This window comes from Sciurus vulgaris (genome assembly GCF_902686455.1).
Source record: "Sciurus vulgaris genome assembly, chromosome: 3".
Classification (NCBI taxonomy): domain Eukaryota; kingdom Metazoa; phylum Chordata; class Mammalia; order Rodentia; family Sciuridae; genus Sciurus; species Sciurus vulgaris.
This window is the reverse complement of record NC_136463.1, coordinates 54,354,173-54,382,166: the sequence shown is the minus strand read 5'-3', so window position 1 is coordinate 54,382,166 and position 27,994 is coordinate 54,354,173. Positions and strand designations below refer to the sequence as shown.

The 27,994-nt window shown below is 43.9% G+C and overlaps 1 protein-coding gene across 1 annotated transcript; it reads left to right on the top strand.

Annotated features, from left to right (window-relative positions):
- The first annotated feature begins 1 nt into the window (after position 1).
- Positions 2-27,994, top strand: POLR2A (RNA polymerase II subunit A). Its single transcript, XM_079133253.1, has 29 exons — positions 2-502; positions 9,176-9,308; positions 9,464-9,600; positions 9,694-9,867; positions 10,080-10,361; positions 10,683-10,844; positions 10,969-11,189; positions 11,416-11,548; positions 12,055-12,179; positions 12,291-12,501; positions 13,278-13,487; positions 13,572-13,740; positions 13,886-13,980; positions 14,103-14,306; positions 16,991-17,213; positions 17,789-17,972; positions 18,371-18,542; positions 18,621-18,726; positions 18,818-19,023; positions 22,632-22,856; positions 23,004-23,250; positions 23,614-23,714; positions 24,559-24,663; positions 24,753-24,935; positions 25,182-25,385; positions 25,569-25,755; positions 25,881-25,994; positions 26,156-26,305; positions 26,405-27,994. Exons 1-29 carry the CDS (start codon positions 410-412, stop codon positions 27,559-27,561), a joined length of 5,913 nt encoding a protein of 1,970 aa, XP_078989379.1. The 5' UTR covers positions 2-409; the 3' UTR covers positions 27,562-27,994.

Here is a 27,994-nt window from a genome sequence, read left to right as displayed (position 1 = left end):
TTCGCTCCTCAGAAGCGCCGAGAGCGCGACCGGGACGGTTGGAGAAGAAGGCGGCTCCCGGAAGGGGGAGAGACAAACTGCCGTAACCTCTGCCGTTCAGGAACCCGGTTACTTATTTATTCGTTACCCTTTTTCTTCTTCCTCCTCCCAAAACCTTTTCCTTTACCCCCCCCTTTTTTTCTTTTTGGAAGCCGAAAAAAATCTCCGGAAAGGGGGAGAAGGTTTCCTTTCGCTCCTTTTCATTTCCCTGCCTCCTTCCCTCCCCCACCTTTCCCTCCTCCGACTTTCTACTCCTAACTCGGGGAGGTCCTTCCCTGTGGCCGCCCCGACAGGGTCTGAGCACCTAGGCGGAGGCGGCGCAGGCTTTTTGTAGCGAGGTTTGCGCCTGCGCAGCGCGCCTTCCTCTACCATGCACGGGGGTGGCCCCCCCTCCGGGGACAGCGCATGCCCGCTGCGCACCATCAAGAGGGTGCAGTTCGGAGTCCTGAGTCCGGATGAGCTGGTAAGCTGCTGTGGCCTGCCCCTCTAATTCCCTCCTGCGCCGGCGGGCCGGAGAAAACTTGACGCTCCTCACTGCCCATGGGTGACCCGCAGGGTAGAGAGGTTATCGGCTCCGAAGCCTTTCAGGGTCCAGCCCCGGGGCTCCTAGATAAATTTCGCAAGGATTTAAGCAAGCTTAGCGTGTGGGTGATCGGTTCCACATTGAAGAATTACCGATATTCAACGATATGAGACGCATCCTAGAGTTTAAAAAATAAGTTTGAATGGGAAACCAACCCTTAGATATTTTTTCCTCCCCTTCTACAAATATTAATTGAGCACCTGCTATGTGGCAGACACAACAGACGCCAGGGATACACAGCTGCAAGACAAGACAGAGACCTTGCCTTCTGGAGGATTTTCTGTCGGAAGGGGCAGAGGAGGTAGACAACAAACAATAAAGCAAAACGGGAATAATAATATGGAAAGACACTGAGTTGGTTCTAAGTTAGATGGGATGGTGTCTGGGTTTGGGAAGGCCTGTTTGAGGAGCTGAAATTACCCACATGATAAGCAGTCAGTCACCTTAAGCCGTAGATTCTGGAGAAAGAGCTTTTTAGGCAGAGGAAATGGTGCAGAGGGCCAGAGGGAGAAATACCCTGGTGTGCCCTGGAACCTGAAAACCCACCATGGCTGGGGTTTGGAAGCCATAGGACAGTTATAAGGACTATAGTGAGTCAATTTACATAATACACACACACACTGCAAAGTTGCCCTGAAGAACTAATGGGAAGGAATAAGGATGGGAGCAGGAGTGATCAGAAAGAAGGATACTTAGTAGAGAGCTCTTAGTGACTTGGACTTCTTCCCTTATGGAGCTAACAAAAGAGAGCCAGTTGACTAGAGAGTATGGAGTTAAATGACTGTGGATGGAAATAGTTCTGTTAGAGAAGAGGGCTCAGTTTTGTGGGACTCAGAACGTTCTGATCTTATACCACAGAATGAATTCCCTTTGGAATTAATATTTAGCATAAAACTCCAGAAAAAAATACAGGTGGCCTTTGGGGGTCTGATACAGAGGCAGACCTTTAATAGTAATGCATTCAACAAAGGAAAATTTTGTGGTGAGCCTAAAATGAGCTAAGCATTTTACATACAAGGAAGATTGCATTACATAAAAATAAGAGCCACTTCTGTTTATCAGAGGCACCATGGACAAAGCTAAAAATTAGATTGGAAAGCAATATTTGCAATGCGATGGATAAAGCTAGATTTATTAATATACATACAAGGAACACCTACATGTAAGAGAAGTACATGTCTACTAGAAAAATGGATAAAGGTTATGAATAGGCAGTTCACAAGAGTACAAATGGCCCATAAAAACACCTTCAGCTTACTAATAAAAACATCCAAATTAAAACTTTTTTCCTTACCTGATTTTTTTTTTCTGCTGGCAAAAATACTGAGAAAAATAGAGTTGAGATGTAACTCAGTGCAAAGCATTTGCCTTGTATTTGCAAAGCTCTGGGTTCACTCCCCAGTTACAAAAAAGAACCCCACCAAAAAATAAAAAAAGATTAAAAAAAATACTGGGAAATAGGCATGCTTATATGTTGCTAGTAGAAAAGTAAATTGATATAATTTTTTTTGAGGACAGTTTGGCAATTTTATCAGTCTTTTAACGTGTATGTCCCTTGACTCAGCATTGCCACTTCTGAAATATTATCCTTAAATAAAAAAAACTTTATTTCTCCCCTCAAACATGTCCCTCACTGTTTTGTCTGGTTCAGTAAATTGCTTCTCCATTTATCCAGTTGTTCAGGCCAAAAACCTAATAACCAACTTTGATTCTTCTCTTTTTTGTAATTTACTGTCTCCATCTACCAGTTTGTTTTGCATTTCAAAATATGCTTCATATCTGGCCATTTATGACCATCTCCCCTATGTTCCACTCCACCATTTCCCCTGGGACTCCTGCAGCAGCCCTAGACCCCAGTTCTTTATGCATTTTGCAGAACAACTAGAACAGACTGGAGAGATCATCTCTTCCATTGCCTACATGGAATCCTCTACTGAGGATTCAGATTCCTTACTCTGACCTGTTGGATGTCCTGTATTTGGCCTCTGCTTGCCTCTCCATCTCATTACCAGTCTTCCTCTTTGCTTTTCTTTGATTACTCTGACCTGTTTGTCCCTTGACAACTGAAAGCTTATTCCTGCCTCAGGGATTTTGTTGTTCATTGTAGTGTCGCTGCTGCTTGGAACAACATTGTCCAGATGTTAATTCCTTTATGTCAGTATATTCTCTTGTCAAATGTTAGAGCTTTACCCTGATCATCCTATTTAAATAGCATCCTGCTGCATTCTTTAACCCCTGGCCTCTATTTATTTTATTTCATAGCCTATCACTCTTGATTAGTTCTTGCTCCCTTGATAGAACCTTGTTATTTACCTCTGTTCCCTCAGCATTTCAGGTAGTAGCTGTCATGTAATAAAAAGTAGTTGGAGGGCTGGGGATATAGCTCAGTTGGTAGAGTTCTTGCCTCACAAGTACAAGGCCCTGGGTTCAATCCCCAGCACCGCACCAAAAAAAAAAAAAAAGTAGTTGTATAAATAAGTGAATGATTGTGCAGAGACACATAGAAAAAAATTTTAACTTTGAAAATGATGTTATAAATCCCCTAAATATTTACTAATAGGAATTCTATTGGGTAACTCAGAGTATAATCTTAGAAAAGCACTGTCCTACTAGGTTAAATTTCCTGTTCCCAGTTGTGCTGGTACTACTGAGGCGGAGCAGCAAACTCACAGGGGCACAGTGAGGTATTTTTAATTCTCTAGGGAAGCACAGGTTCCAGGTAGTTCAGTTTTAACATTAGATGGCGCTCATTCCCTTTGGATGATGACGTATCTTTGTGAAACTGAATTTTTAATGGGTGCTAAGGATGGGCAAAAATCAGTTGGAGCAAGAAATAAAAGTGATTCTGTACAATCTGATTCCAAGAGTTGGGAAATTAGGTTGTGCAGTGCCTAATAGATGGCTGTTGTAATATTGTGGTTCTTTGGGAAAGAAAGAAAAATATTCTCGTTTTAGTATATTAACTTTAAAAAAAATTTTTTTTAGTCGTAGATGGACACAATATTTTTATGTGATGCTGAAGATTGAAGCCAGTGCCTCACACGCTAGGCAAGGGTGCTACCACTGAGCCACAACTCCAGCCCAGCACTTTTCAATTTATATTATTTTTTTCAAATGGCTAGTAAATTGCTAGGACATAAATATGAAGTTTGGACTTAGGTACTTAATAAATAAGTGGCTTTTTTTTTTTTGCTTAGGGAATGCTGTGAAAGTCACTGGGTCACTAAAAACACTGAACTGATAATGTTAGGAAATCTCCAGTTAATGAAAAAATTACTGAACAGTGTGCAGAATGAGACTCTATTTATGTCAAAATAGGAACATATTTGCTTTTTTTTTCTTTTAAAAGATGGAACACTGCTTACAAAATTGCAGGAATCATCTCTGGGGTATAGGATTATGGGTGACTTTGTTTTGCAAGGCTTGCACTTTAGGTAGTGTGCCTATTTTTGAGGGAATAATGGTTCCACTTTGAGGTAGGAGGATGGGTGAGTAAGAGTAAGAGGCCTCTTGTAGAGCAGGTGGTATTTAATACTAGTGTGGTCTCTAAAAGTCATGTGGGGGCTTGGGGGTTGAGGTACAGAAGACTGAATTGGCTTTATTATAGAGCTCTTGTCTTTGCTGTTATAAGAAGGGTTTGAATGTTGCTGTGTGGGGGAAGGAAGCAAGAAGGGTTGGTGCCAGGACTTTTTTTTTTGGTGCAGGGGTTTGAACCCTGGGCCTTGCACATGTTAAGCACAAACTCTACCAATGAACTACACCCTCAGCCCCTAATATACTCTTTTAGGTTAAGTGTGGACTACAGTTGATGAGTTCGAAGACTATCCTTGTTTTCAAAATTATTTATAATCTAATGAGGGATTTCCTATCCATGCAACAAATAGTTACCGAACCCGCCATGTGCTGGTGACTGTTCAGCTTGGCAGTGAGAATATAAAGATAAATAAAACATCTTTGCCCTCAGGGATTGCAATCCAGTGGGAGTGACATGTGTAAGGAAGTAGTTAAAATTGTGCTTAGAACCTTGGTGAGTATAGATAAGGTTAGCTCAGAGTGAATGAAGACTTCACCAGGAGGGGAGGTCTGAGCTAAGTCATATGAATAAATGGAGGTTTACTAGAAAAGAGAACATGTGAAGCCAAAGGAATTTTGAGAAATTTATAGTTGGAACATATATATGGGAGAGGAGGTGGAGAATGTGGTACCAAACAAAGCTGTAGAAGCAGAATCCAAGTTGTGAGGACTTGATGTAGTTTGCTAAAGGCAGGGGACAAAAAGTATTTACTGAGTTTTTGAGTTTTTGTGCAAGCCTTTTGTTTGGGACCTCAGAATAAATAGGAGGACAACCCAGGCTACAAGTAGCTACCTCTTCAGAAATCTAACCTCTATCCTGTAGACAGTGAGAACTAGTGCTCTGTTGAAGGCTAAAGTAGTTAGTGTATAATCCCAAATGACAATTTGTTAACCTATATTGGAGGGATAGTTCTTCCGATTAACCAAGACTTTTGTGCCTGCTGTCTAGGATAGCCCCTGGTCCTGTCTCAGAATGCCTGGAAGTAGAATTAGTCATTAGAAGGGTGGTTGACTTAGTAAGCATGGACTTTGAGCAGAGGGAAGTAGAAAAGTTTTGAGTGATTTCCCTTAGGTCCCTCTGTAGTGTCTGTTTGGGTGGCCAGACTTCATGCCTGCTTCTCTGTGTGTGTTTCTTTCAAGGTGAGCAAATCCCCTTCTTCGTGTTACCCACGGGACACAAGGTAGCTGGTAAGGTTCCAGCTTTGTGAATTTAGTCACACACCAAGCCTGTCTCCTGAGGTGTCACCAGATAATTTCATGAGTGTTTTGGGAACTCTCTTCAGTCTTGTATCTTAGGAGACTGTTTTGGTCTCTACCCAGCCGTGACTAATCTGATTTATTTATGAGGGGATTACTGTTTTGACTCAAGGGGAAACAACTCTGTTTTATAAGTTCTTTGAGGCCACTTCCCTCCCGTGGAAGGTCCTATGTATTATAGTTCATTTTAACGAATGTTTGTTGGAACCCTACCTGACAGGTGTTCCACAGTCTTTAGGGAAGACAGATCTCAATAGATAACTTCATTGCATTATCAGAAGTGCAGAGATTCAGGGGCTTTAGAAACACAAAGCTGTCTTACCTTGGGGAGTCAGTGAAAGCCTGAAGGAAGCAATGCCTGAGATAAGTCTTAGAGCAGGGTCTCTAATATAAAAGGCTTTCTGAAAGCGGGAAAGGCACAGCATGTGCAAAACACCAGAGGAATTTGTAACCCAGTTGTTCTGGGTGATGAGAGAACCTCAGGAATTGTTACTGAGGAGTCAGCAGGAAATGAAGGTAGGGACAATATAAAATCCTCTTTGTGAGTTATCCTGCCGAGTTTGGAATTAATTCCAAAGACAGGAAGGTCTGAATAATTAGGTTTCTATTTTAAAAGGAGCTTCTGATTGTGGTGTGGACAGATTGGAGAGAGACAGACTGGTGACCCATTAGAATGTTCTACAAAGGAAAGGCCTGGGCTAGTACTGTGGTTATTGGGATAAAGAAGAGGGAAGGGCAAGATTCAAGAAATATTTAGGAATTCAAAATAATCAGTACTTGGTGAATGATTAGATAGTAATGGCAGCCGTTTATTGGGTACTTGTTATATCCTGGGCTTAAGCAGGCTAATTAAATCCTTAATGATTATAGTTCGTAAGCAACAGAACCAGAATTCCAGGCCAGCCGTTTTTGACTATAAAGCCTATGCTCTTTCAACCATTTTGTCTAAGGATAAGGAAAGCTAAGTACAGATTTCTAACTTGGGGAGTCACACCTAAGATGGGAAGTGAAAGTAAAGGAGAGGTTTTTGTCGGGAAAAAAAGTTTGCTTTTAAGTTGAATTTAACTTATCAATGGGATGACTGAGGAGTTTTAGTAAACAGTTAAATATGTGATTCCAAAACCTATAGGAAAGATAGGACCTGGAGGTAAATATTTTGAGTTATCAATAAATGTTTATAGCAGCTCAGTTTATAATAGCTAAACTATGGAACCGACCTAGGTACCCTTCAATAGATGAATGGATAAAGAATGTGGTATATATATATACACAATGGAGTATCACTCAGCCTTAAAGAAGAATGGAATTATGGCATTTGCGGGTAAATGGATGGAACTGGAGAACAAAATAAGCAAAATAAGCTGATCCCAAAGAACCAAAGGCCAGATGTTTTCTGATATGTGGATGCTAATTCACAATAAGAGGGGTGTGGGATAGAGGTATTTTGAATTAGACAGAGGGGAGTGAAGGGAGCGGAGGAGGCATAGGGGTAGGAATGATAGTAAAATAAGTCAGACATTATTACCCTAGGTGCATATGTGATTACATGACCTGTGTAACTCTACATCCTGTACAACCAGACAAATGAGAAGTTATAATCCATTTATATATGATGGTCAAAATGCATTCTACTGTCATGTATAACTAATTAGAAGAAATAAAAATATATCCCTCCCCTCCCAAAAAAAAAAAAGATTGTGAGTTATCAGAATATACAGTAGTGAAAATCACAAGATGGCATCCAAGGTGCAATGAAAAGCATGAGCTAGCTAAAACCCTAGGGAGTAGCAGAGCAGACCATGGCCAAGGAGCCTCAGAAGGAGAGAAGCAGCAGCCAGAGAGGGAGTGGTGGTGTTGGAACAGAAAGAAAACTTCAAGTAAACAACCTGTGTCATAGACCAGTGAGCTGAGAATTGAGATGAGTTCTTTGTATGTGGCAGAGTGGAGTCACTGGCTTAGCAACAGTGGAAGGAAATGTAATCATTAGGAAGATGGCTACGCATAAGTGCTCATAATCACTGCAGTTTTATAGAGCACAGTTGAAACTCACAGATCTAGGTTCAAATCCTGGTACTACAACTTTGTATTTGTGTCATTTTGGAGCCTCAAGTTTTACCGTCTTTATAATGAAGATGTTTATTTTATAAGTTAGTTTTGAAGATAAAAAAACGAATCAACCAACACTGGGCTTGGCATTTAGAGAATGTTTTGTAGCTGGTCATGGTGGTGCACACTTGTGATCTCAGCAGTTCAGGAGCCTGAGGCCGGAAGATCACAAGTTTGAGCTATCCTGTACAACTAATGAAGCGAAATTCTGTCTTAAAGTAAAATAAAAGGCTGGGCTATAGTTTAGTGCTTGAGGCCCTGGATTCAATCCCCAGTACCACAAAGAGAGAAGAAAAAAAAAGTTATATTTTAGAGTTTAAATAATTACTTCTCCTGAAGCATAGGACAGTGGGGTGAGCCTGTTTTTGGCACTAGACGGGGGGGTTGAGTTTGACTTTTGCTAACTCCTTGGGATTGAGGCCTTGGGTAAATAACTTAATGCATATCAAATTTCTAGAGATAGGAATTCATTCCTGGGAGATCAGTGGTTAAGGTTAGGGAAACAGTGGTTGAGATTAGAGGAAAAGGTTGGTACCTGGCTCAAAGTTGACACAAATAGAAGCTTTTAATACATTCCTTGAACTGCATCCCTTTGGGTGTGAACCAAAGAGCCTAAACTAATTGAAAAGTCTTGAATTTTTTAAAAAATATTTTTAGTTTTGAACTAAATGAACTCAATACCCTTATTTATTTTTTTAATGGTGCTGAGAATCAAACCTAGTGTTTTCACATGTGCGAGGCAAGTGTTCACTGAGCTACAACCATAACCCCTAAAAGTCTTGAGTTTTTATTGTATGAAAGAATGCTAAAGATTGCCTCACCCTCCTCTAAACCAGGACAGAAATGTCTCCTCCAACTCATAATTACTTGTGACTCCATATCCCCACTTTTCCTTCTCTGAATTGCCCCATTGAATACCTTTCTGGGTATTCCAGCTGTTCATTTTTATTCCACCAACCAGTACTAGCACCTGGTTCTGTGATATAATAAAATCTTCATCTGGATGTGGAATAGTTCAGGCAATTCAAGTCCTTGAGAAGGAGGGAGTGCCAAAGATGAGGATAAAGAGGCAAGACTGTATCTCTAGGTACCTTGTTCCTCTTCAGGAGCCAAAGTTGAGGAGTTGTCGGGGCGTGTCTTAGACTGTACTCCTGGGCTGTCAGGGTTGGCTGCAGGTTCAGAGTTATGTTCTCAGATTTGTGGGCTTAATTTCAGGGGGGAAAAATAATACATTGTTTTTTACTCCCCTTGAGGGAACTTTTATTTCTTTTTGTGATTAAATTCTTTGGATGTCAGTTACTTAGAATTAAGCCCAAGGAATGATGGGTTTGAATTCTAGAAATAGGTGATTTGTATGGAGCCCAAAGTCCACTACACTCTAGTATGAGCATATTCCCACTCCCCAGCAGTGTTGGAACAAGCTTTTGACTTGTGATATTCAACTTTGGCATTTCCATAAGTATGCTCCCCCATCTCCTCATCCCAGGTTAAATGTGATTGATTGATTTGTAAGTGATTTGGGATTTTCTCAAGTCTTGGTATAGGGCTTTCCAGCCAATAAGGCTAGAAACTAGGAATCCCATATAGTTGTTATTGACCTGCCTTTCTTTCCTGCAGAAGCGGATGTCTGTGACAGAGGGTGGTATCAAATACCCAGAGACAACTGAGGGAGGCCGCCCTAAGCTTGGGGGACTAATGGATCCAAGGCAGGGGGTGATTGAAAGGACTGGCCGCTGTCAAACATGTGCAGGTAAGTGGTGAGAGATTCCAAAGGGAAGAAGAGAGGCTCGGGTCCTTAAAAAAAAAAAAAAAAAAAAAGCCAGGACTGGTGGGCACCTGAAGACCTAGTCTCTGAAGTTAGTGGGAGCTAGAGGAAATAGAGGAAAGTCACATGCTTGTTCACAGGAAACATGACAGAGTGTCCTGGCCACTTTGGCCACATCGAACTGGCCAAGCCTGTGTTTCACGTGGGCTTCCTGGTGAAGACGATGAAGGTTTTGCGCTGTGTCTGCTTCTTTTGCTCCAAACTGCTTGTGGACTCTGTGAGTTGGGGGGGGCAGGCCCTGGCCTGGGAGGGCGACTGCCAGATGGGAGACAGGGGCAACCCCAACTGACCCTGCTCTATTCTGCCCCAGAACAACCCAAAGATAAAGGATATCTTGGCCAAATCCAAGGGGCAGCCCAAGAAGAGGCTCACACATGTCTACGACCTTTGCAAGGGCAAAAACATCTGTGAGGGTGGGGAGGAAATGGACAACAAGTTCGGTGTGGAGCAGCCTGAGGGTGATGAGGATCTGACCAAAGAAAAGGTAACTGGGGATGGTAGAGAATATGGGGAAGGAGTGGCTAAGAGGAGGTCATAGAGACCTAGAAGGAAGGCAGGAGGAAGCTATGGAAAAATTAGAGGAACTAGAAGGACAGGGAAGAGTGGGAAGGGCTGACCTGATGGGTTGGAAGTGGCCCTGATGGGTTGGAAGTGGCCCATGTCCAGGTTCTAATGGACCTTCTCTCTCCTTCTAAGGGCCATGGTGGCTGTGGGCGGTATCAGCCCCGGATCCGTCGCTCAGGCCTGGAGTTGTATGCTGAGTGGAAACATGTTAATGAGGACTCTCAGGAGAAGAAGATTCTGCTGAGTCCAGAACGAGTGCATGAGATCTTCAAACGCATCTCAGATGAGGAGTGTTTTGTGCTGGGCATGGAGCCCCGCTATGCCAGGCCTGAGTGGATGATTGTCACAGTGCTGCCTGTCCCCCCTCTCTCTGTGCGGCCTGCTGTAGTGATGCAGGGCTCTGCCCGCAACCAGGTCTGTGGCTCCAGAACTCTGCTTCTTTTGTAAATGACCAGGTGTCTGAGAGGGAGGAGCCCTGCAGGTGTGGCATGTGCACAGGGCCAGATAGACACATCTGAGTTGGAAAATATCTCCTGCTTGCTAGCTGTGTGATCTTTAAGGAGACCTTTGAGGGGGTTAAAGGTCATCATGGTCTTCTGTATCTGTAAAATGAGAGCAAGTAAACCTGCTTCTGCCTTGTTTAGTGAAGCAGAGCTTTGCTGTTTGCCTGGCATAAATACGCTGAGTGCCTAATCAGTAGTGGTTGGACTTTGATGATGCTAACTTCCCCCTCAGGATGATTTGACTCATAAACTGGCTGACATTGTGAAGATCAACAATCAGCTGCGAAGGAATGAGCAAAATGGTGCAGCAGCCCATGTCATTGCAGAAGATGTGAAGCTCCTTCAATTTCATGTGGCCACCATGGTGGACAATGAGCTGCCTGGCTTGCCCCGTGTGCGTCTGCATATTCCCTGGCCACTATGGATTGGAGCAGGGTGGGGGCAAGAATGAGGCCTCAACATCTGGAGGACGGTCCAAACTGATTGCTGGGTTACTCCCTCTTCATTTTACCTCACAGGCCATGCAGAAGTCTGGGCGTCCCCTCAAGTCCCTGAAGCAGCGCTTGAAGGGCAAGGAAGGCCGGGTGCGAGGGAACTTAATGGGCAAGCGAGTGGACTTCTCAGCCCGAACCGTCATCACCCCTGATCCCAACCTGTCCATTGACCAGGTTGGCGTGCCCCGCTCCATTGCTGCCAACATGACCTTTGCAGAGATTGTCACGCCCTTCAACATTGACAGGTGTGCCTCAGTCTGGAAGCCCTACCTGGAGTGGCCAGGGGAATATGGCCCCAGTGGTGAGGATTTGAGAAATGGAGGTGTGCTGCCCTCACCTGGGGGAGGGGGCTTAGAACAAAGAGGGAAAACATTGATGTTTAGTTTAGCTTCCACTTGAGGCTTGAGGGTGAGGGTGGTTGCTAGGGATTTTTAGGAAGCATTTTGTTTATTGCATCTCTTTTCTTCCTAGACTTCAGGAACTAGTACGAAGGGGAAATAGTCAGTACCCAGGAGCCAAATATATCATCCGAGACAATGGTGATCGCATTGACTTGCGTTTCCACCCTAAACCCAGTGACCTTCATCTGCAGACTGGCTATAAGGTGTGTGGTAATCTAGGCCTCGCTTAACCACATGAACAGGAGGCTTTCTGGACTAGTACCTGGCTGGAATAGGCCATCTAAGACAGTTGTGTTCATTAGGATCCAGACTTGTTGACACCTTTTTAAAAGGCTATTGGTGTTGCAGGTGTTCTTGTAACTGCCAACCATTGACATACAGGGTGGGAATTGTGTTACCCAGGGTCAGCATATTCAGAAAAAAAGAAATCCATAGGGGAATAATCAGAGGGATTCATGTTCATTTTCCCTTAGTTTTCTCCCCAGACTTGAGTTCTTTGAAATTGGACACTACATTTTGTTATTCCTAATAACCTGGTGTCTGGCCTAGGAGCTGGCCCACACTGGGTATTTGATGTGTGTTTCAAGTGACTAACACCACAGCATCATATCATCTCTCTTAGTTTACAAAGGATTCCAGGTCCTCCTCATTTCTTTGGTTCTTAGCATACCTCCTTCACTGAACCCTTTTCTGTACCTTACTTCCTTAGGTGGAACGACACATGTGTGATGGGGACATCGTCATCTTCAATCGGCAGCCAACTTTGCACAAAATGTCCATGATGGGTCATCGGGTTCGCATCCTCCCTTGGTCTACTTTTCGCTTGAATCTTAGGTCGGTTCCTTAACTGAATGGAAGCAGGCTAGGATGGAGGTGTGGGCTGGGCTGCTTCTTGAGGGTTTTCTGAAGATGTTTCCTGACTGATTTCTTTCTCTTTCACTTAAGTGTGACGACTCCATACAATGCAGACTTTGATGGAGATGAGATGAACTTGCATCTGCCACAGTCTCTGGAGACCAGGGCAGAGATCCAAGAGCTGGCCATGGTGCCTCGCATGATTGTCACCCCTCAGAGCAATCGACCTGTGATGGGCATTGTGCAGGATACGCTCACTGCCGTGCGCAAATTCACTAAGAGAGATGTCTTCCTGGAGCGGGTATGTGGTCCAAATGGAAACCAGGCTTGGGCAGGCAAAGGGGGAACTGGGGGAGGTGAGGGGATGGCCAGGAAGAATAAACTGCAGTGGTTTTTTTCCTGGCTTGTTCTGCACTGATATATATGTGAAACTCTTCTGGTGAGGTAGAAGGAAAGAAGGGGGTTAGGAAAAATTAGAGGCCCCAAATGATATAACTTTAGTTCCCTGTTTAATTCCTTAAAAGTTTCATGTAATTCTATATAAGTGTTTTCTATAAAATAAAGGTGAAGGAAAAATAAGTAGGCCGTGGCTAAATTTTATTTCTTTGTTTTTACTTTTACTTATATCCCAATTATTGTAAGAAATTGTATTTATTGTTAAAACAAACAAATAAGTCCTGCTATTAAAATCATTTTTTTTTTTTTTTTTTAATTAAAAATTTGGGCCCGGTGCTGTGGCCCATGCCCATCCATGCCCATGCCTGTAATACCAGTGGCTTGGGAGGCAGGAGGATCACAGGTTCAAAGCCAGCCTCAGCAAAAGTGAGGCACTAAGCAACTCTGTGAGATCATCTCTAAAATAAAAATACAAAATAGGGCTGGGGATGCCGCTCAGTGGTTGAGTGACCGAATTCAATCCCCAGTACCCCCCTCCCCAAATATTTTGGAAGGCAGTTTTCTTGGCCTCTTTTTGACTCAAAAATATGACTTTCCTCTTTGGGTAGGGAACCTTCCCTGACATTCCTGAGGTGTGAGTCCTGCATTCTGACTGTGTCTTTCTTGATATTTTTTTCACAGGGTGAAGTAATGAACCTCCTGATGTTCCTATCCACATGGGATGGAAAGGTCCCACAGCCAGCCATCCTCAAGCCCCGGCCCTTATGGACAGGCAAACAGATCTTCTCTCTCATCATACCTGGCCATATCAATTGTATCCGTACCCATAGCACCCATCCCGATGATGAGGACAGTGGCCCTTATAAGCATATCTCTCCTGGGGACACCAAGGTAGGGCCTTGCTTTTAGACATGTGGGGACACAATTTGGAAGTGGAAACCAGAACAGAGGCCTTCAGTGGGTGCTTGTTCTTAGGTGGTAGTGGAGAATGGGGAACTGATCATGGGCATTCTGTGTAAGAAGTCTCTGGGCACCTCAGCTGGCTCCTTGGTCCACATCTCCTACCTAGAGATGGGTCATGACATCACCCGCCTCTTCTATTCCAACATTCAGACAGTTATTAACAACTGGCTTCTCATTGAAGGTACGTATAGCAGGCTCTACTCCCTCACTTCAAACTATTCTTTTTCCTCCTTAAATTCTTCTTTTTCTCCTTGTAAGGCTATGAGTACCTCCTTGTTGCATAAGAGGGCAAAGGCAATGTCACTGATACTTCTCTTTATCTCTAGGTCATACCATTGGCATTGGGGACTCTATTGCTGATTCTAAGACTTACCAGGACATTCAGAACACTATTAAGAAGGCCAAACAGGATGTAATAGAGGTGAGAGGGAAAGCTGAACAAAGGGAATAAGTGGCTCTCAGGGACTTTGAATTGGACATCAGCAAGAACAGTGTGAGGTAGGGGAATAAAGTATTGATGTCTCCTGAGAATTCTGTTTCCAGGTCATCGAGAAGGCTCATAATAATGAGCTTGAGCCCACCCCAGGGAACACGTTGCGTCAGACTTTTGAAAACCAAGTGAATCGCATTCTCAATGATGCCCGAGACAAAACTGGCTCCTCTGCCCAGAAATCCCTGTCTGAGTACAACAACTTCAAGTCTATGGTGGTGTCAGGAGCTAAAGGTTCCAAGATAAACATCTCCCAGGTGAGGAGTCTTGTATTTCCAGTTAGGGTATTACACCAAAGTATGGAGGAGGAAAGAAGGTGTGTATATGTTTTAAGGTAGAGGTAGTTGGGGGAAAATACTGGAAAATCAATATGATGCAGTACTGGGGATTTAACTTAGTCTATCCTCAGTCCTTTTTACTTTGTGGTTTTAGACAGGAACTTACTAAGTTGCCTAGGCTAACCTTGAACTTACCATCCTCATGCCTCAGCCTCCCAAGTAACTGGAATTATCGACATGTGCCACTGTGCCTGGCTTGGGAACTCTTATTCTTTTTTTTTTTTTTTTTTTTCTTTTTTTTAATCATAAATTTACATAGAGTAATGTTGTTTGATTCATTCTGTTATTTTTTCCCTTCCCCCCACCCCTCCCACCCCTCTTTACCCTCTATAAAGTACTTCCTTCCTCCATACTTGCCCCCCTCCCTAACCCTAACTCTAACCCTAACACTAACCCTTCCCTCCCCCCCATTATGTGTCATCCTCCACTTATTAGCGATATCATTCGTCCTTTGGCTTTTTGAGATTGGCTTATCTCACTTAGCATGATATTCTCCAATTTCATCCATTTGCCTGCAAATGCCATAATTTTATCATTCTTTATGGCTGAGTAATATTCCATTGTATATATATACCACAGTTTCTTTATCCACTCATCAATTGAAGGGCATCTAGGTTGGTTCCACAGTCTGGCTATTGTGAATTGAGCAGCTATGAACATTGATGTGGCTGTATCTCTGTAGTATGCTGATTTTAAGTCCTTTGGGTATAGGCCAAGGAGTGGGATAGCTGGGTCAAATGGAGGGTCCATTCCAAGTTTTCTGAGGAATCTCCACACTGCTTTCCAGAGTGGCTGCACTAATTTGCAGCCCCACCAGCAATGTATGAGTGTACCTTTCTCCCCACATCCTCGCCAACACCTGTTGTTGCTCGTATTCTTGATAATTGCCATTCTAATTGGGGTGAGATGGAATCTTAGGGTGGTTTTGATTTGCATTTCTCTTATTACTAGAGATGTTGAACATTTTTCCATATGTTTGTTGATTGCTTGTAGATCTTCTTCTGTGAAGTGTCTATTCATTTCCTTAGCCCATTTGTCGACTGGATTATTTGAATTCTTGGAGTAAAGTTTTTTGAGTTCTTTATAGATTCTGGAGATTAGTGCTCTATCTGAAGTACGATTGGCAAAGATATTCTCCCATTCTGTAGGCTCTTTCTTCGCATTGCTGATAGTTTCCTTTGCTGAGAGAAAGCTTTTTAGTTTGAATCTATCCCAGTGGTTGATTCTAGCTTTTATTTCTTGTGCTATGGGAGTCCTGTTAAGGAAGTCTGATCCTAGACCAACAAGGTGAAGATTTGGACCTACTTTTTCTTCTATAATCTGCAGGGTCTCTGGTCTGATTCCGAGGTCCTTAATCCATTTTGAGTTGAGTTTCGTGCATGGTGAGAGATATGGGTTTAGTTTCATTCTGTTGCATATGGATTTCCAATTCTCCCAGCACCATTTGTTGAAGAGGCTATCTTTTCTCCATTGCATATTTTTGGCCCCTTTGTCTAGTATGAGAAAATTGTATTTATTTGGGTTTGTGTCCGTGTCCTCTATTCTGTACCATTGATTTACCTTTCTATTTTGGTACCAATACCATGCCGTTTTTGTTACTATTGCTTTGTAGTAGAGTTGAAGATCTGGTATTGCAATACCCCCTGTTTCACTCTTCCTGCTAAGGATTACTTTAGCTATTCTGGGTTTCTTATTCTTCCAGATGAATTTCATAATTGCTTGCTCTATTTCTGTAAGGTACGTCATTGGGATTTTAATTGGAATTGCATTGAATTTGTATAGCACTTTAGGTAGTATGGCCATTTTGACAATATTAATTCTTCCTATCCAAGAACATGGAAGATCTTTCCATCTTCTAAGGTGTTTTTTAATTTCTTTCTTTAGTGTTGTATAGTTCTCATTGTAGAGGTCTTTCACCTCTTTTGTGAGATTGATTCCCAAGTATTTTATTTTTTTCGAGGCTATTGTGAATGGGATAGTTTTCCTAATTTCTCTTTCTGAAGATTCATCACTTATGTATAAAAATGCGTTGGATTTATGGGCATTGATCTTGTAACCTGCTACTGTACTGAATTCACTTATGAGTTCTAAGAGTTTTCTGGTGGAATTTCCAGGTTCCTCTAAATATATAATCATGTCATCAGCAAACAGGGATAGTTTGAGTTCTTCTTTTCCAATTCGTATCCCTTTAATTTCTTTGGTTTGTCTAATTGCTCTGGCCAGAGTCTCAAGAACGATGTTGAATAGAAGTGGTGAAAGAGGGCATCCCTGCCTTGTTCCAGTTTTTAGGGGGAATGCTTTCAGTTTTTCACCATTTAGAATGATATTAGCCATGGGCTTAGCATAAATGGCCTTTACAATGTTAAGGAATGTTCCCACTATCCCTATTTTTTCTAGTGTTTTGAGCATGAAGGGGTGCTGTATTTTATCAAATGCTTTTTCTGCATCTATTGAAATAATCATGTGATTCTTGACTTTAAGTCTATTAATATGGTGAATTACGTTTATTGATTTCCTGATGTTGAACCAACCTTGCATCCCTGGGGAACTCTTATTCTTAAGGAAAAGGGAGTCAGATACAATTTACTTTTTTTGTTCCCTAGGTTATTGCTGTTGTCGGGCAGCAGAATGTGGAAGGCAAGCGGATCCCATTTGGATTTAAGCACCGAACTTTGCCTCACTTCATCAAGGATGATTATGGACCCGAGAGCCGTGGCTTTGTGGAGAACTCTTACCTAGCTGGCCTCACACCAACCGAGTTCTTCTTCCATGCCATGGGGGGTCGAGAGGGGCTCATCGACACAGCTGTCAAGACTGCTGAGACTGGTGAGGTCTTCAGGGAATTTCCAGGAAGTATTGCCTGCTAAGAGACCCGAGTGTGTGGGGAATTGGGATTCTCAGGGGAAAAGATTCTCTATTTGAAATGGTAGAATTTTGGCCTTCACGGAAAGAACAGAGACTGAAACTCAAAAGAGTTATAAAGGGCTGAGAGCATGGTTTGGTAGAATGCTTGTTTATCATGTGTGAGACCCTGGGTTCCAACCCCAACATAGTTTAAAAAAAAAAATCCAGACTGCGGGGGAAGCGCCTTGGACTCTGCTTCTGGCCTAGCGCGTTAGGGATGGTTCTTAGGAGACTCTACTGGGTGTTCAGTTCATCTGATGGTAGACATGGCTTTTGTCAAAAGACTTTGGGAGAATTTGGGTTGTAGCTTGGTTGTAAGTACTTACCTAGCACATATGAGGCCCTGGGTTCATTTTCCAACACTACAAAAAAGAAAGACCTTGGGAATGAAGGGTACTAGCCAGTTCTGATAATCTTGTGGGTTGAGGCCCCAGACTGGGTCTTTGGGCTTTGTCATCCTCTTGCTTTGAATCCTTCAGTTGATTATCTTTCCCCAGGGTATATCCAGCGACGGCTAATCAAGTCCATGGAGTCTGTGATGGTAAAGTACGATGCAACAGTACGGAACTCCATCAACCAGGTGGTGCAGCTGCGCTATGGCGAGGATGGCTTGGCAGGGGAGAGTGTTGAGTTCCAGAATCTGGCTACGCTGAAACCTTCTAACAAGGCTTTTGAGAAGAAGTAAGGAGACGGGCAAGTGGGTGGTTCATGCCCCTGAGTCTCAGGGCCTGAGATTTCTACTTCCTCAGAGAAATGGCCTGAAGAATGTCTTGCAGTGGGTCTTATCTTTCAGTACCTTTTCTCCACCCACCTGAAATAGCTACTTGATGGGGAAGAGGATGAATGGAGGCAGATTTGAGATTTGTCCCTACTTTTTGCCTGGTGATATTACAAAAGGACCCAGGGACAGGTAGATGTTTAACCCTTGAGCCTTAATCTATGTGTCACTGCCCAGGAATCTTGCTTCCAAATCCCTGTTCCTGGTGAGCTGTACACTTTTGGGAGCCTTACACTGCTCTTTGTAGAGCTAATAACCCAGAGCCCTCCTGTCCCCTGAATCCACCCTCTTGCCACCTCAGGTTCCGCTTTGATTATACCAATGAGAGGGCCCTGCGGCGAACTCTGCAGGAGGATCTGGTAAAGGATGTGCTGAGCAATGCACATATACAGAATGAGCTGGAACGGGAATTTGAAAGGATGCGTGAGGATCGGGAGGTGCTTAGGGTCATCTTCCCGACTGGTGACAGCAAGGTATGTATGGTTAGGAAGGGCTAGGCTAGGGAGATGCTGCTACTGGATGGCTGTCCTTAACTTGCAATCCTCCCTTAGGTTGTCCTCCCCTGTAACCTTCTGCGCATGATCTGGAATGCTCAGAAAATCTTCCATATCAACCCTCGCCTTCCCTCTGACCTGCACCCCATCAAAGTGGTAGAGGGTGAGTACCTGCTTAGGGGTTTCCAGGCCAGGCTGAGGGATAGGAGTCTGGCCCTGATCTGAAGCTCTCTTCACCCTTCCTTTGGCTCTAGGAGTCAAGGAATTGAGCAAGAAGCTGGTGATTGTGAATGGGGATGACCCACTAAGCCGGCAAGCTCAGGAGAATGCCACACTGCTCTTCAACATCCACCTGCGTTCTACACTATGCTCCCGCCGAATGGCTGAGGAGTTTCGGCTCAGTGGAGAGGCCTTTGACTGGCTGCTTGGGGAGATTGAGTCCAAGTTCAACCAGGCCATTGTGAGTATTAGCTTCTTCATCTTCCTTTGCCTTATTTTTCTCTTTTTGCTTATTGGCTTCTCTAGTTTCCAAGAACAATCTACTTATGTCCACAATCACTCTCATTCATTGAAACAAGACCTGTGTTTGGTGCATTATCCCTTTGTATCATAACAACCTTAAAATGACCCTAGTAGGGGAGAGATTGCTAGTCCCACGTGGCAGAGACAAAACTGAGGCTTAGACAGTGACTATATTTTATGAAGGTCATATAGGAAGTAAATGGCATGACTGGGATTATGAAATAGCATTTTTTATTTTCCCAAAGTGCTTGCTATGTGCAGAATTCTAATTTAAGTAGAGACAGGGAATTGGAGAGGAGTGAGTACAAAAGAGATTTATAGATACTTGAATATGCTTTCACTATCTTTAAGGGGTTTACAGGATAATGGAAGGAGGGGAAAGCATTATCATTGTAGGCGTGCCTCAATCTGATTGATGTGAATGAATCTTATAAATTAGTTATCAGTCTTAAAAATTAGGTATCTGGGTGTGGTGGTGCATGCCTGTAATTCTACCTACTTGGGAGGCTGAGGCATAAAGATTACAAATTCGAAGGTAGCATGGGTACCTCAGGCTTGGTAGGCTGAGGCAGGAGGATCACAAGTTTGAGGCTAGCCTCAGCAACTTAGCAAGACTCTCTCTGAAAAAATAAAAAAGGACTGGGGATGGGTACTTGAGTGGTAAAGGGCCCTGTTCTTTATTTTCCAGTACCAAAAAATATAAAGGGCCAGGGATGTAGCTTAGTAAGGTAGAGTACTTGCTTAGCACACAGGAGTTCCTGGGTTCAATCCCTGTCACTGCAATAAACAAATAAATAAATGAAATTTAAAATACCTTAGGAAATACTGTCAAACACCATTGAAAAAAGAAATGAAAAGATATCATCCCATGTTCATGGATTGGAATGCTTAATACGGTTAAATGAACTGCTCCCCAAAGTGATCTACAGATTCAACACAATCCATATCAAAAGTCCCAGCTAAGTTTTTAGCAGAATTTATGAGCTGATTCTGAAATTCATATGGAAAAATACGGGAACCAAAGGTGCCAGACAGTCTTAAAAAAAAATGAAGTTGGAAAACTCATATTCACACACTCACTGATTTCAAAACTTAATAGAGCTATAGTAATCAAGAGTATGTTACTGGCATAGGAAGTGTTTATAGATCAGTAGAATAGAATTGAGGGTTCAGAATTAAAACCCTCACATTTATGATCACTTGATTTGATTTTTTTTTTTTTTTAATTTAATAGAAGTGCCAAGTCAATTAAATGGGGAAAGGACAGTCTTTAGGACAAATAATGCTGGGACCACTAAATATCCACATACAAATGAAAGTTGGGGGCTGAGAGTATAATTCAGTGGTAGAGCACTTGCCTAAATGTGCAAGGTCCTGAATTCAACCCACAGCCTTTAAAAAAAATTCAGCCTAAAAGAAGAAAGTTGGATCCTTGTCTTACACAACGTAAGACAAGTATCTCAAAAATGTATCAAAGATAAAAATTTAAGAGTTAAAAATGAATAAAAGAAAGTGGGATATATTTTTAAGACTGTGGATTAGATAATGGATTCTTTTTTTTTTTTTCTTTTTGGGTGCTGGGGATAGAGGTAATGGATTCTTAGTTATGACCCCAAAGCATGAACAACCAAAGAACAAAGTAGGAAATTTGAAGTTGATCAAAATTTAAAATTTCTGTGCTTCATAGGACACCATAAAGAAAGTAAAAAAAAAAATCACAGAATGGGAGAAAATGCTCTGAAATTATCCATCTAATAGGTGTCATGCACAAAGAATATGTAAAGGACTGGGTATGGTGGCACACACCTGTAATCCTACTGACTCTGGAGACTGAGGCAGAAGGATTGCAAGTTCAAGGCCAACCGTAGCAATTTAGTGAGGCCCTAAGCAACTTAGCCAGGCCCTGTCTCAAAATTTAAAAAATAAAAAGGGTTGGGGATATGATTCAGTGGCTGAGTGCCCTTAGGCTCAATCTCTGGTATTCCCCCCAAAAAGGCAGGCAGCACTGAGGAGATAACTCACTTGTAAAGTACCCATGGGGTCAATCCCCAGTACCACAAAAACAAAGGATATATTAAGGACTCTTAAAAGTGAACAATATAGCCAGGCTTAGTGGTGCATGCCTGTAATTCCACCAGCTGGCAAGGCTGAGGCAGGAGAATCACAAGTTCAAAACCAGCCTCAGCAAAAGTGAGACCCTGTCTCTAAGTACAAAATAGGGCTGGGGATGTGGCTCAGTGGTTAAGTGCCCCTGAGTTCGATCCTGGTACCAAAAAAAAAAATTCAACAATATAAAGAAAGAAAAGTCAAAGGATTTCAATAGATTTTTCCCCAAAGAATAATACTGGTTATGTTTGTTTTTTGAGGTACCGATAATAGAACCGAGGGATGCTTTACCCCTGAGCTACATCCCCAACCATTTTTGGGGGGTTTTCCCCTGCTTGGTGGTTTTTTTGTTTGTTCCTTTTGGAGACGGGGTCTGGCAAAGTTGCTGAGGTTGACCTTGAATTTGCCATCCTTCTGCCTCAGCCTCCCAAATCACTGGGATTACAGTGCCACTGTTCCTGACTAGTTAATGACCAATGAATGAATGCAAAAATATCAACATTATTCGCCATCAGGGAAATGTAAATCAAAACCACTGAAGTACCACTTCACATCTACTTGGGTGACTAAAAGACAATAAAAAATGTTGGAGAGGATTTGGAGAATTTGGAATCCTTATACACTGCTGGTGGGAAAGGTTCAGTTTCTTTGGGAAGTGGACTGGTAGTTCCTCAGAAGCTTAAACATAAAGTTAAGTAATTCAGCAATTTCACTATAGGAGGGAACTAAAAATACCTCCACTCAAGCTTTTCTTTCTTTCTTTCTTTTTTTTTTCAAGGCCAAGGACTGAACTCTGGGCCTCGTGTGTGCTAGGCAAGCTCTCTGCCACTGAGCTAAATCCCCAACCCCACCACTCAAACTTTTAAGCCCAAATAGTCATAGCACATTATAATAGCCAAGCAGTGAAACAAACTAATTATCCATCAATTGATGAATGAATAAACAAAATGAAAAGTATCTAGCTATCAAGCCATGAGAAGGTAGTGATAAGTCTTAAATTCATATTACTTAGTGGGAAAAACTAGTTTGAAAAGGCTACATGCTATATGATTCCAGTGAAATTTTATGGTAATTGATTATATCTTGGTTAAAATAATGTATATGGGGAACTTCCTATTTAGATAGTTATTATGAAACGAATATTTACCCTGTAATTTTAGCATATATGTAAAATTTTTGAATTTAGATGGTCTAGTGCCTTTTCTGGATGTGTATCACAGTGGGTGCTAAGTGATGTGCTATCAGTTGATGCTCCTGAGGAAGAAAATGATCAAATTAGGTTTTTAAAAAAAAAAAAGAAAAAAACACCCCAACTCTCTACCTTTGCAAACTCATCTGCCCCATGACCTTTACGATTAAGGCTAGTCTTGGCCTTGACTGCATTCCAGTCATTCACCAGAAGAGAGCAGTTTGCTTTGTCTGACTCTAGTCTTTCCTTAGGCCCATCCTGGGGAAATGGTAGGAGCTCTAGCTGCACAGTCCCTTGGAGAACCTGCCACCCAGATGACATTGAACACCTTCCACTATGCCGGTGTGTCTGCCAAGAATGTGACACTGGGTGTACCCCGACTTAAGGAGCTCATCAACATTTCTAAGAAGCCAAAGACCCCCTCACTCACTGTCTTTCTGCTTGGCCAGTCTGCTCGAGATGCTGAGAGGGCCAAGGTAGGGAGTAATGGGCTTGGTAGGAAGAAAAGGAAGTGAAATCAAAACCACTTGAATCTAGAGTTTGGGATTCCCTTGATAGGATGGTTTCAAGAGGTGTTTGGAGTTACCCCAGTGTCTGTGTCATGAATCTGTTTGTCTTTCCAGGACATTCTATGCCGCCTAGAACATACAACTTTGAGGAAGGTGACTGCCAATACAGCCATTTACTATGACCCCAATCCGCAGAGTACAGTGGTGGCAGAGGATCAGGAGTGGGTGAATGTCTACTATGAAATGCCTGATTTTGATGTGGCCCGAATCTCCCCCTGGCTGTTGCGGGTAGAACTGGACCGGAAACACATGACTGACCGAAAGCTGACTATGGAGCAGATTGCTGAAAAGATTAATGCTGGTAAGGCTGGGAGAGCAGTCCAGCTCAGGAGTCCCACTTGGGTTCCCACTTCTGTCATGTTTGCTGCACTTGGGTCCTGAAAAAGCCACCTACCCTCTTGCTATCAGTGTATCATCTCCACCCTCCAAGACACCTCCAGGGTCACTGTTCCCTGGTCCTTATACCTTCCAGGGCTCCTCTGTATTCTCTTTCTCTTCCCAGTATCCCCCCTCCTTTCTAGAGGGAATCTTTGAGAAGAAAAGTTCTATGAAGAGAGGCCAGTCACAAAAAAACCCTGTGAGTGAAGAACTGGAAATGAACAGTGACCAGGAAGCAAGTCCTGTCAGTATGACCTTTCTCATGGCTTATTATTGTCCCTGCCAGGTTTTGGTGATGATTTGAATTGCATCTTTAATGATGATAATGCAGAGAAACTTGTCCTCCGTATTCGCATTATGAACAGTGATGAAAACAAGATGCAAGAGGTAACTGGGAACCAAGAAGAAATTGACACGTCACAGAAAACCATTAAATCTTGTTAGTGACCAAAGAAATTAAGATATAAACAACATTAGTTACACCCACCTAATTTAGGAGTAGGGAATGATGTACCAAACTGTAGCAGAGCCAAAGTCTTTGAAATTTGAAACAGGAGCCAAATAGATAAAACAGATGGTACTGAAAAGGGGTGATCCTCATAGCCCTGTCATTTGACTCTCCTCCCCACTGCAGCCCACTCTCCTAAAATAGTACATAGTTTAGCCAAGAGAGTAAGGGGGCAGGGTTAGGGACAGGCTGGATGATAGGAATTGCTGTGTCCTCAGGAAAGTGGTATTGCAGCAGATATAATGTGATTCATAAAATTATTTGACCAGTGACTAACTCCTGGTTTCTGAGAGATTGTCCTGTATATGCAGATGCCTACTGCTTTAATAATAAAAACCCAAAAACTCATCAACTTCTTATCTTTCATCTGAATAGTTAAGAAAATGTTAATGTATCTCGAGGAATGCAGTGTACACCCACTGAAAAGGGTCATTGTCAAGTTAGTAGCAGCCTAGCAAGCACTTAAGCATCAGAAGCAGAGCAGGGACTTACTGGTCACTGCCCTCAAGAGCACATACATGGTGCTAGACAGACTGTGTGAAAGTAAAAACTATTAATGGTGATAGGGTGTGGTTGCTTCTTCTTAGTTTTCTTTTAATATTTTTGTAAAATCATGATGAAAAGTAGTCTTATTGGGGCCAAGCCTTGTGAGGCAGTAATTTGGAGTGAGAGTGGGGAAGAGACCCAAGGGTTCTAGGAGTGCTGATCTCACTTGCATCCCAGGAAGAAGAGGTGGTAGACAAGATGGATGATGATGTCTTCCTGCGCTGCATCGAGTCTAACATGCTGACAGATATGACCCTGCAGGGCATTGAGCAGATCAGCAAGGTCAGTCTTCTTCTCCACAACTATTGTCCTCCCATCTGTCCCTTACCCTGTCCTGTTTGGCCCAACTCAAGCTCACTCTGCTCCACCAGGTGTACATGCACTTGCCACAGACGGACAACAAGAAGAAGATCATCATCACGGAGGATGGGGAGTTCAAGGCCCTGCAGGAGTGGATCCTAGAGACGGATGGTGTCAGCTTAATGCGGGTACTGAGTGAAAAGGATGTGGATCCCGTACGCACCACTTCCAATGACATTGTGGAGATCTTCACGGTGAGCTTACTACCCAGTGGTCTTCCCTGGGGCTCATTTCAGAATGAGGTTTCAGGTTTGTCATTCTGTGCTGTTTGTTCACAGGATTTCCTTGTTCAGGTTTTTTTCTGCCTGAATCCATTTTTGAAGTATGGGATATACTAATTGATCCCTGACTCCCTCCCTATGGATCTGGGTGGTTGGTAGGGCAGGAAGAGGAACAGAGCTAACCTGGACTTGATTCTTTCCCCTCACTCTCCATGAAAGGTGCTGGGCATTGAGGCTGTGCGGAAGGCCCTAGAGCGGGAACTGTACCATGTCATCTCCTTTGATGGTTCCTATGTCAATTACCGGCATTTGGCTCTCTTGTGTGATACCATGACCTGTCGTGGCCACTTGATGGCCATTACCCGACATGGAGTCAACCGCCAGGATACTGGACCTCTCATGAAATGTTCCTTTGAGGAAACGGTAATGGCAGAATTTGTCTGAGCAGGGTGGGAGAAAGGAGCTCTGCAAAAGAGGAGTGTGAATGTGTGTTGGACATCAGTGCTGTTCTTCCACTCTGGGCCAGTTGGACTGCAACTATGGTGGAGGCACCCTGGGTGCTGGGGGTGGGAGTCTGATGGGGCCTGTCCTCTTCTGGTTGTTTAGGTGGATGTGCTTATGGAAGCAGCTGCCCATGGGGAGAGCGACCCCATGAAGGGGGTGTCTGAGAATATTATGCTGGGCCAGCTAGCTCCAGCTGGCACGGGCTGTTTTGACCTCCTGCTCGATGCAGAGAAGTGCAAGTACGGAATGGAGATCCCTACCAACATCCCTGGCTTGGGGGCTGCTGGACGTGAGTATAAGGGCCTCAATTGAACAGAACCTGACTGGGCCTGCAAAGAGATGAGGCAGGACTTGGCTGGGACAATTGTTATTCCCTGGGTCCTGTTCCTCATGAGTCACTGGGCCTCTTCGCAGCCACTGGCATGTTCTTCGGCTCAGCACCCAGTCCCATGGGAGGAATCTCTCCTGCCATGACACCCTGGAACCAGGGTGCAACCCCAGCCTATGGCGCCTGGTCCCCAAGTGTTGGTGAGTATCCTGGCCCAGGAAGAGGGCCCTCAGGTGGTCCAGAAGTGGGTGAGCTGGGATAGTGGACAGTAAATTTTGTAGATGGTGGAGTCCATGGTAACTGGGCAAAGGTGGATGGATGGGCTCCTGTTCTGGTTTCAACCTGTTCCTCTCCCTTCCAGGGAGTGGCATGACTCCAGGGGCAGCTGGCTTTTCTCCCAGTGCTGCTTCAGATGCCAGTGGTTTTAGCCCAGGTTACTCCCCTGCCTGGTCTCCCACACCGGGCTCTCCGGGCTCTCCTGGCCCCTCAAGCCCATACATCCCTTCACCAGGTAAGTTGTTACTGCCAAGTTACCTCATTTCCTCCTCAAACTTTTCTTCTGGACAAGTCTTTTAATTATATATTTACATTGTTCACTTCTTTCCCACAGGTGGTGCCATGTCACCCAGCTACTCACCAACATCACCTGCTTACGAGCCTCGTTCTCCTGGGGGCTATACCCCCCAGAGTCCCTCATATTCTCCCACTTCACCCTCCTACTCCCCAACCTCTCCATCCTATTCTCCAACCAGTCCTAACTATAGCCCCACATCACCCAGCTATTCCCCAACATCACCCAGCTACTCGCCAACATCTCCTAGTTATTCACCAACCTCTCCCAGCTACTCGCCAACCTCTCCCAGCTACTCACCAACATCCCCAAGCTACTCACCAACATCACCCAGCTACTCCCCAACTTCTCCCAGCTACTCACCAACATCTCCCAGCTATTCACCAACATCTCCCAGTTACTCACCGACTTCACCCAGCTACTCCCCCACTTCCCCTAGCTATTCACCAACATCTCCCAGCTACTCACCTACATCTCCAAGCTACTCACCAACTTCCCCAAGTTACTCACCCACCAGCCCAAACTACTCTCCAACCAGTCCCAATTATACCCCAACATCACCTAGCTATAGCCCAACATCACCCAGCTACTCGCCTACTAGTCCCAACTACACACCGACTAGCCCTAACTACAGCCCAACCTCTCCAAGCTACTCCCCAACTTCACCCAGCTATTCACCAACCTCACCAAGCTATTCCCCTTCAAGCCCACGGTACACACCACAATCTCCTACCTATACCCCAAGCTCTCCCAGCTACAGCCCCAGCTCTCCTAGCTACAGCCCTACCTCACCCAAGTACACCCCAACCAGTCCTTCCTATAGCCCCAGCTCACCAGAGTATACCCCAACCTCTCCCAAGTACTCCCCTACCAGCCCCAAATATTCACCCACTTCTCCCAAGTACTCTCCTACCAGCCCCACCTATTCGCCCACTACCCCAAAGTACTCACCAACATCTCCAACTTACTCACCAACGTCTCCGGTCTATACCCCAACCTCCCCCAAGTATTCACCTACTAGCCCCACTTATTCACCAACCTCCCCTAAGTACTCACCCACCAGCCCCACCTACTCGCCCACCTCCCCTAAAGGCTCTACCTACTCTCCTACTTCCCCTGGCTACTCACCCACCAGCCCCACCTACAGCCTCACCAGCCCAGCCATCAGCCCGGATGACAGTGATGAGGAGAACTGAGGGTAAGCAGGGCGCAGCAGCAGCTGGCTAGGGCCAGAGACAACCTTGGTGGCGCCCTATAATCCTCTCACCTCCCTCTTGGGCTGTGACCCCAACCCACCTCCCTTGTACATAATTCCTTGTTACAGAGATCGCCCTAAAGTTCTAGATCCTGTTTCTGATAGGGCTTTTTGTCTTGTTCACTTGTGCTGTCTCAGAACCCACTGACCTAGCTGTGGGGTTCTTCCTATCCCACCTACCCCATGCCTGACCCCACAGTGAAGGTCCTTCCTTGCCTGTGACTTGATTGGGGTTAAAGGGTCTTTTAACTTTATAGGGGTAGTTCCTGCTGAGTTGTACATCTGATCCTCGGGAAGAACAAAGTTTAAGCTGCCTTTTGTCTGTTATTTTATTTTTTTGAAGTTTAAATAAAGTTTACTAATTTTGACCAAAA